Source organism: Brassica napus, chromosome C5, assembly GCF_020379485.1.
Source record: "Brassica napus cultivar Da-Ae chromosome C5, Da-Ae, whole genome shotgun sequence".
NCBI classification, from domain to species: Eukaryota; Viridiplantae; Streptophyta; class Magnoliopsida; order Brassicales; family Brassicaceae; genus Brassica; species Brassica napus.
In genome coordinates, this window is record NC_063448.1 from 20927658 (window position 1) to 20937098 (window position 9441).

At 40.2% G+C, this 9441-nt stretch overlaps 2 protein-coding genes across 2 annotated transcripts; one reads left to right on the top strand and one right to left on the bottom strand.

The window, feature by feature from the left end:
- Positions 1 to 1890: 1890 nt before the first annotated feature.
- On the top strand, positions 1891 to 4985 carry LOC111206055. The gene is made up of 8 exons (XM_048758950.1): positions 1891 to 2121; positions 2321 to 2479; positions 2595 to 2732; positions 2865 to 3740; positions 3819 to 4019; positions 4095 to 4290; positions 4499 to 4679; positions 4773 to 4985. Exons 1-8 carry the CDS (start codon positions 2119 to 2121, stop codon positions 4816 to 4818), a joined length of 1800 nt encoding a protein of 599 aa, XP_048614907.1. The 5' UTR covers positions 1891 to 2118; the 3' UTR covers positions 4819 to 4985.
- On the bottom strand, positions 4938 to 6923 carry LOC111206056 (pterin-4-alpha-carbinolamine dehydratase 2, mitochondrial). Its single transcript, XM_022702355.2, has 7 exons — positions 6793 to 6923; positions 6616 to 6659; positions 6313 to 6404; positions 5751 to 5836; positions 5546 to 5669; positions 5376 to 5444; positions 4938 to 5267 (listed from the first exon to the last, which is right to left on the bottom strand). The coding sequence occupies exons 1-7, from the start codon at positions 6838 to 6840 to the stop codon at positions 5176 to 5178; spliced, it is 555 nt and encodes a 184-aa protein (XP_022558076.1). The 5' UTR covers positions 6841 to 6923; the 3' UTR covers positions 4938 to 5175.
- Between the last annotated feature and the right edge of the window lie 2518 nt (positions 6924 to 9441).

Sequence of the window (9441 nt, forward strand, 5' to 3'; positions counted from 1 at the left end):
AAAAAACTAAGAACCGGCTCTTAAATTAGAGTTTTAAGAGACGGTTCTTAATTTTTTTAGTTAAAAGTTAAAAGACAGGTTTTTATATTCCGCTAAGAACCTCACCTAAGAACTTCCCAATAATTATGCTCTTATTTATCAGTTTGTTTCTTAGCCTAAATTTCTTTAAAAAATTTATTTTTTATTTTATTTTTTGGCCAATAAAAAAAAATAAAACAAAAAGGACCAATCGCAGACCGCCACATGTCGTGGGGTCCGCAAAACAGTCTAAGTGTCCGAATGGAAGAGCGGGACAAGCGCAGTTCTCCTGCACATGCAGTTCTCCCGCACTGCATTTACCATTCACCATTTTCTGTTTGCAAAAGCAGTTCAAGCAGGAGATCTGCATGCAGTTCAATATTTTTTGTTTTTTTGTGAAAAAAGCAGGAGATCTGCATGCAGATCTCATCCGCCAACATTTGGTGGTGTTGATCTGTTTTTTTTTTGTTTTGGTCAATAAATAACTTTGTTACAACACATAACTTTAAAAATATATTTATCTAGTTTTATGAATATAATATTTTTATTTTATTTTATTTACAATTTTAACAATAAAAACTTATCATTCTCTATTTATTATTTTTTGTCATATAATTTTTAATTTTTTTAAATAAGAAAATAAAAGAAGTATGGGTATCTTATAAAATATTTACAGATATTTCAGGCGATCCTATAACAACTAAGATATTTGTTTAGATATCTAGGTGTCATTTTTATTGTTTTAATATATGATGTATAGTTTTGAACTAATTTTGTCATTCATAAGTTATACTAGATTATTTGATCGGTTTAATTTGGTTCTCTCCTGCATGATCCACTTGATCTGCACTTGTCCCGCTTAATCTGCATTTGTCCTGCTTGATCTGCACTTGTCTTGCTTGATCTGCATGATCTGCTTGATCTGTCCCGCTGAACTGTTTTTACCATTCGAAGCCTAAGTAACGGAACGAAAATGTCCATTCTTTTACATACACAAGCAACGTCTTTTGTGTCTTCTGTGGACCCACAAATTTTCAATTAATTTTTTGGTTATGAAACCAAAGGTAAGTAACCCCTATAAACATCTTCTGACTCAGTCGTAGGAAAGTTGTGTCTTTGTTTCTGATGGTTTCACATCTGATAAAAAGTTGTGGGTTGGTTTGCAGGGCACTTTCCTCAAGAGTTTCAGAACGTGTATGTTTTGTAGCAAACAGCTTATTGTTGTTGAAGGTTTGGAAGAACATGAAGTTTTTTTTCCAGCTGTAAGCACACAAGCAAGCAAGCAACAATGTCTTATATCAAGTAGGGCCAATATTTGATATATGTTGTTAGAAGGACTGGTATACATAATTTATGGCTTCTTCCGTTTGTTTCTGTCATGGGCCATGGCTTACATATATAATTATTTTTATTTTTTTTTGTGGAAGGCAGATTGCAGTTGCAAAGATAAGAAACGTTAAGAAGTTTCAGGATTGAATTCGAGCGTCTGAAAGTTTATGACGATTTTATAATGCTAATTCTATAATCCCTTACCAACCTGCCATAGTCACGAGTCTGTTTATCAATCCAAGCCCACAAGACATGGTCTGAGAGTATGAGACTGACCACAAATTCAAACTTAATCTGAGCCTGACTTGCTTAACCTTTTCTAGTTTCTCTTGTACACATGGTTTTGCTTCATTTGTGAGAGTTCTTTTGTGCTAGCAATGCTCAACCAAGATAAGCTACCACTCTTCATTTACCTTCTAATTTACTCTATACAAACAAATCCAGACAGCCAAAAGAAGAATTAAGACAGCTTCTTCGTGGGTTCTGTTGCACTTTCCTTCCTAAAATGTGGAGTAAATTATCAAAAACGAAAGTTTGGGGCGCAGATATAAAAAAAGATTTAAACTATGAGGACTTACATGTAAAACGGAGTAATAAAATAGAAGTAATCTCGTATGAGAAAGGTGTTAACTTGTAATCGTTTCCCTCTGGATAAAGTCGCGTCGCGTACGTGTTTGTGTGTTTCTGAGTTTTTCCCCCAACGAAAGGAACTGGAAATCGTAAGAATCCAAGTCGAGAGAAGGAAGGAAGGAAGGATCAAATCTAAAAAAGATGGTATAGTCGAATCGATTTTGTTCGGGTTTTTACGCGATCATACTAGGGTTAATTTTGAGTTTTTATATCATGATCGTGTCATCTCATAGACATCTCACATGTTTTAGTTTTGATGTTTCGGTGGCTTAATCAAATGGAATTACTAGGGTTTGGGTTTAAAGGTCGAAACTTTAACACCAAATGCTTTGGTTAATCGTAGGATAAAGGAGTTCGTGATTCTCATGGTGATTCTGATGCTGGTAATGTCGTAAGTCAAACCATCAGGGAGGATAGAGAAGAAGATTCTACCTTACGTGAAGGCTTTGCTAACGAGAGCAAAATACATGAACCAGATCATCAGAATATGAAGCTCCAAATGGTTTGTTCTTTTCATCTTTGAATCCTTGTCTTAAATCAAACTAAATCTATACTAGGTTGAGCTCAAAGGTCTTAACTTTAAGCTCGAAATGGTTTGTTGAATTTCTTTTCAATAGGATGACAGTGTTCGTGATTCTGATGCTGGTAATGTCGCAAGTCAAAGCATCAGGGAGACTATACAAGAACATTATACCTTACGTGAAGAAGATAGCAAAATACTTGAATCAGATCATCAAAATTTGAAGCTCGGAATGGTATGTTGTATAAAAATTTTTTATTTTTCCTTCTCTAAATTAAACGAAATCTATTGTTGATTTAAAATTATTAACTTGAAAGCTCGAAATGGTTTGTTAAGTTTCCTTTTGCTCTCTGATTGTTGATCATAGGATGTCAATGTTGGTGATTCTGATGCTGGTAGTGTCGTAAGTCAAACCATCAGGGATACTAGACAAGAAGATTCTACCTTACGTAAAGACGAGAGCAACAAACTTGAACCAGATCAGCAGAAGCGTGGTAAATACTTTTTCTATGACACACCACTTTCCGAAGAAACAGGTGTTTGGATACCAGTTTCAGTACCACCAATGCTGGAACCTGATCATGAGGAATGGTCAAGAGGGCTTAGCTTCAACGGTGGTTACTTCCCCGAGGGAGAGATGGGATGGAACCAGATCCTTGATGAAGACAAGGAGCTAACAATGTGGGATGTGATAGTCGATATGTTACTCGCAGCACGTGGTAAAGCAACCGCTCTTGCTTCAGGCAACCTCGAGAGCGGCATTTCATTTTTCGCGGGACAACATCTTCTCGAACAAGCTTGGCAGGAGATGGCTCACACTCTCACCGAAGCCAACTTTGGCAACGCGAGAGAGATTCTCGAAACAGAGCCACCAAAGTGGCTACCAGATAGTGCTGCTTCTGCTTGTATGCTCTGTAGCGTGAGGTTTCATCCGATCATGTGTTCGCGTCATCACTGTCGATACTGTGGAGGATTGTTCTGCAGAGACTGTTCTAAAGGAAGAAGCTTGCTTCCGGTGAAGTTCCGCGTTTCGGATCCTCAAAGGGTTTGTGATGTGTGTTGTGTGAGGCTGGAGACTGTGCAGCCTTATCTGATGGACCAAGTAAGTCCTGCTGCTCAGTTACCGACTCATGACTTGACGGATCTTAGTACGTTGAGGTCTTGGGTGAATTTTCCATGGGGACAATCTATGGAGTATGAGATTTATAAAGCAACAAACACTATCCGGGGTTATATATCCAAGGTGAGATCTTCGGCTCCTTTTAGCTCACTTTATTAATGGCTCTAAAAGCATTTCTTATATTTGAAAATCTCTAATCAGGTTGGTTCTTCGAGGACTGAGAGGTCCATACCAGATGCCATTCTAAGACAAGCAAAAGGTCTTGCAGTAATCACTGTTGCCAGAGTTGGAGTGATGGTTACGTATAGAATCGGGACTGGACTTGTGGTTGCTCGTAGAGATGATGGCTCCTGGTCTCCACCTTCTGCTATCTCTTCGTTTGGTTTGGGATGGGGTGCTCAGGTAATAAAGCTCTTTAGGTACTTCTTAAATATTGAAACGATGCTTGTCTATTTGCTAATAAGAACTCACCTGCAGGCAGGAGGAGAGTTCATAGACTTTATTATTGTCCTAAGAACTCGTGAGGCCATCCGAACGTTTGGGAGTAACACCCATTTTGTTGTTGGAGCTGGTTTAAGTGCTGCGGTTGGTGTGACTGGACGAGCTGTTGAAGCTGATATCCGAGCAGGGAGTGGAGGTTATGCCGCTTGCTATACCTACAGTTGCAGCAAAGGTACATGTGTTTGTCTTAAGCTTGAATAGATTTTAGCAGATAACTCTCTTGGTAGATGGTTCTTAGGCTTCTCTGCTTCCCTAAAAGTAGTTTTCCTGGTAGATGGTTATAAAGCTATCGTCGAAACTAAGCCTCATAACCAATCTGTATACAATCCAATTTCTCTTGCTGTGAAACATTTTACTTAAAACGCCATTATATGAAGCAGGTGCATTTGTTGGATGCTCGCTTGAAGGAAGCATCTTCACAACACGTACAAGTGAGAACTCACGGTTCTATGGGAGCCAGTCTCTAGCTGCGTCAGACATCCTCCTTGGCTCTTTGCCAAAGCCACCTGCTGCTGCTCCACTCTACCGTGCCCTTGGTGATCTCTTTCAGAAGATGGGGAGGTGATTTTAAACACAGTTGAAGGGTTATTTGTAATTCTCAACTTCGTGGATGAAAAAGAAATTGACTAGCAAAATTTTCTTGATGGTTTGCAGTGAAACGATTCGGTCATCAACAACTTCATCGTTTTCTGAAGACTGAACTCGTTCAACTGGCTTTTTATCTATTTGATGAATAACAGTGTCTTTTGTATAGATCATGCAAATTCTTGAATGTAAATATGTTATGGAGATTTGGTTGGATAGTTTGTGGTTTGTAAATAAACAAACATAATTTATTGTCTTGAATGAAATTAATTTGTTGTAGAATGAACCGTACTTGTTCCACACTTATAGCTACACTGCCTCTTTGTGGGTTTTGAGATTGTAAGAACAGAAACAGCTTTACAAGAACCATAGACGCTGAGGAAACATAAACATGTCATTCTAGCTCGCCTTTATTCTCATATTGCATAGATCTAATGCTTGTTTGACAGAGTTTGTAAACCAACACATCCTCTCACTTGGCAACTTTCTTCTTTCTCAGAAGATCTTCCACTTGAAGCTGGTTGATCTTAGCAGCTAGAATGAAGTCGTTCTCGGTCAAACCACCTGTTGCAAGAATCAGACATCACTTAACACTTTGCGACTCATAATGTCCACCAACAATATGATCAGAAATCAGAAAGATATTTGGAAGATGTTTTACGATTCTCTCACCTATGGCATGTGTCCATATATCGATCTTCACATTATTCCAGCCTACCAGATGCAAATCTGGGTGATGACCTGCATTAAACCGATCCTTGCTTCAGGGACAATACTAGTAACATATCTTCCCCGCACGCTGTCTTTTTTTCTGTTTCAAATATCAATTAAAGATGATATACCTTCTGATTCAGCGATATCAGCTACACGTTTGAAGAAATCTAGTCCCTTTGTGAAACTTTTCACTGTCCAAGACCGATGCAGCTTTAATGTACCATTGTCATTAGCCATATCCCATCCAGCAACCTGTTGTTAAAGGAATAATTCAGGATGTAAGCATACTAAAGTATTCATCTGCTATAGTAATAATAAGTGCACACATTATACCTTTTGAAGTAGTTCTTGAGCACTTTGTTCAGTCATGGCACGCAGATCCTTAGCGTTGCATGGCACACACTTTTTCGCTGACAAATCTAAACAAGCTCAAAAAGAATACCTTATTAATAAGTAAGATACATGGTTCTAGCGTTTTTGGTTACAAATCCTGAAGTGTATAAGCATCTATTAACCAATCAGGTAAAGAAGTGGGGTTATAAGCGCAGTGACATGGAAATCATTACAATACTCATACTGGAATTGATGTGGTGTAACATTGTATCTCCTCGTCTGAGTTACATATTGGAAAAATCAAGCATTATCTTGGTTGCTCGTAATGATCTTTACCAAAAGACTTAACTAAAATAGAGATGGGAAGATGATAAGAAGTACAGCGTCTCTGTTAGATCTCCCATATACGATACAAAAGTGTATGAATTCGATGTTCTTATACATGAAAGCCTTTACAAACAAAAAAAAGTACCAACAAATGAAGCATATATTTTCAGAAGGCTTAGCCCATTCATCGATCATTTGAAATATTGAATGTAGAGCAGCGACTAATTAATTGTACCTTCTAAGGAGCAAAACGTTCTAGCTCCAGAAGCAGAGGAGCCACCAGATGCACTATCTTGCGACATAGCAGCACTCGTCCAATGAACAAAGCTGCACGGGCAATTGCAAAAAAAGGTTTCATCTTTATCATCCAAGATTAAGCCTATCCTCTCTACTGAACTCTTATCAAATGGAGGATCATAACATCAAATACGTCACCAAGAAACTCTAAGAAAATAAATCAGGGAACACGATTTCATTTCTATCAAATGGAGGATCATCACATCAAACCCAATTTTATCAAAATCCGTTCTTTGCAAACCTGTGACGTCCGTACAGATTGCGGAACGATGACGCAGCTAGAACCTGAAAGTGTCGCAGAAACATGAGAGAGACAATGGAAGATATGTATTTATAGTCATAGATATACATGCACATACACATACACAAACACATACACGAAGCTCGAGAGAGAGAGAGAGATTAGTTTGATTTTTACCTGTTTTCTAGAGATTGAGAAAAGGCTAGGCAGCAAGAGCCGACTCATCGGTGTCGCAGTCGCAGGCGGAACTCTGAGTTCTTTCTTATTTTTTTCTCTTTAAGGCCCGTGGAGGTGTGGGGCCAAGTGGCGGAGATCATAAGTGTACAGTTAAAATTTGTAATAACCAATACTTATGGGCCTAATATGTGATGAAACTAGCATAAGAGAGTTTAACCGATACTTGTATTTTTCTTAGTGTGAAGATAGGGCCTCCAACTACGGTGTTTATACCGGGAAGTACTAGAGGTGGGGTGGATTTTCGGCCCCATCAAAACCCTCTTCCTTAGTCATTCTAAGCTGGAATTGTCAAGAACTGGGAAACGTCCTTACAATCCGGCGAATCAAGGAGATCCATAAGAAAATGGCTCCTAATGTAATGTTCCTCATGGAAACAAAGAACAATGATGAGTTTATCAATCAAAAACTACAGAGTTTACATTATGTTCACTACTTCTCGGTACCTCTCATAGGGCTTAGCGGCGGTCTTTCCTTATTCTGGAACGATGATACTGATATCACGATTCTAGAATCCTCTCCCAATCTGTTGGACACGAGGATTGTACATAAGGGTGTCACCTCTTATGTCTCCTTTGTGTATGGATCCCCTGCCACGGAGGACAGAGCTGCATACTGGCACAAATTACACATAGTGGGACAGGGAAGAGACTCTCCGTGGCTGCTTACGGGAGATTTCAATGACATTTTAAACAATGCGGAAAAGATTGGCGGCCCGGCTCGTTTTGAAGGTTCCTTTACAGCTTTCAGATCTTTTGTGGCACAGAATGGCTTATGGGACCTCAAGCACACCGGAAAACAATTATCTTGGCGTGGTAACAGACACACACACTTCATCATGTCCAGACTGGATCGCTCTATGAGTAACTGGCCTGGTCTGAAGCCTTTCCATTGGGGAGATGCCGCTACCTGAGATTTGAAGGTTCAGACCATAGGCCTTTACTATCCTATTTTAACTCCGACAGACAAAAGAGAATAGGTCTTTTCCGTTTTAACAGAACTCTCACGGAGAAAGAGGAAGTCACGCAAATCATAGAAGAGGCTTGGCACCACTCCCTGCTGGATTCTGTGATTCAGAAGCTAAATGACTGCAGGAGAGGAATCATAAAGTGGTCAAAAGAACAACAGGAACAGAGCAACATAACCATAAAACGAAACCAGGAAGCTCTAGATGCTGCTCTCTCGAGTGATACCCCGGACCAGGACCTCATAGATGCGATCACTTCCAATCTCCGCAGCGTGTATCTAGCTGAAGAACAATTTTGGCAGCAAAGAAGTAGGATTCAGTGGCTCAAGCAAGGTGATAGAAATACAGGTTTCTTCCACGCTGCCACCAGAACTAGGAGAACAATAAATTCTATCCTGGTGCTTGAGGATGCACAAGGAGGAGCCGTGTATGAGGAGCAGGATATTACTCGAGTGATCTCTGACTATTTCACTCAAATTTTCAATACCAACGGCAATGAATCCTTCTCGCAGATTCAAGACCTACTCAGCACCAAAGTAACACCGGAAATGAATGAGATGTTGACTACAATACCGAGTGATTCAGAAATTAGAGAAGGTGTGATGTCTATAAATGGGAACAAAGCCCCGGGACCGGACGGTTTTTCAGCTACTTTCTATCAGTCATATTGGCACATAATGGGCAAAGATGTGATAAGGGACGTCAAGAACTTCTTTGTTTCGAGCTACTTACATCCGCAGCAGAACGAAACGCACATCAGGCTCATTCCCAAGATCACCGGACCAAGATTAGTGGCTGACTACCGCCCCATCGCCTTGTGCAACACTCACTATAAGATCATCGCTAAGCTCCTTACTCGAAGACTTAAGCCACTCTTACATGTCCTTATCTCTGATACTCAATCGGCGTTTGTGTCGGGACGAGCGATCTCGGACAACGTTCTTATTACACACGAGACTTTACACTTCCTACGAACGTCCAAGGCAAAGAAGCGGTGTACAATGGCGGTGAAAATGGACATGAGCAAGGCCTATGATAGGATTGAATGGGGTTTTGTCAAGGAAGTACTAAAGCTACTAGGCTTTGATCCAATCTGGATAGGGTGGATCATGACATGTATCAAATCGGTGTCCTATTCCTTCCTAATAAACAGATCACCACAGGGTCTGGTTAGGCAGTCGCGAGGTCTCCGGCATGGAGACCCGTTATCCCCCCCACATTTTCATCTTATGTACTGAGGTATTGTCAGCTCTATGTGCAAAGGGACAAGCAGACGGCTCACTACCGGGAGTTCGGGTTTCACACCATAGCCCACCAATAAACCATCTTTTATTTGCGGACGATACCATGTTTTTCTGCAAATCAAAACCGTCGTGCGTCTCAGCTCTCATGAAGATACTCTCGCTGTATGAATCGGTCTCGGGACAACGGATCAATCCACATAAGTCGGCTATCACCTTCTCGGCTAAAACACCTGAAGCGGTTCGTGATCGGGTCAAGGGGACAATGGAGATTTACACGGAAGGAGGGGTAGGTAAATACCTTGGTCTCCCCGAGCAGTTTGGCCGCAGGAAGCGAGACATTTTCGCATCAATCCTTGATAGGATCCGCCAAAAATCGCATAG

Bases quoted from the DNA above. Each gene is read 5' to 3' on its own strand.
- LOC111206056 (XM_022702355.2), bottom strand. From the start codon at position 6,840: ATGAGTCGGCTCTTGCTGCCTAGCCTTTTCTCAATCTCTAGAAAACAG. The intron at 6,660-6,792 runs GTAAAAATCAAA...CGACACTTTCAG, and splicing joins TCTCAATCTCTAGAAAACAG to GTTCTAGCTGCGTCATCGTT. The intron at 6,405-6,615 runs GTTTGCAAAGAA...TTGCCCGTGCAG, and splicing joins AATCTGTACGGACGTCACAG to CTTTGTTCATTGGACGAGTG.
- LOC111206055 (XM_048758950.1), top strand. The intron at 3,741-3,818 runs GTGAGATCTTCG...ATCTCTAATCAG, and splicing joins TCCGGGGTTATATATCCAAG to GTTGGTTCTTCGAGGACTGA. The intron at 4,020-4,094 runs GTAATAAAGCTC...ACTCACCTGCAG, and splicing joins GTTTGGGATGGGGTGCTCAG to GCAGGAGGAGAGTTCATAGA.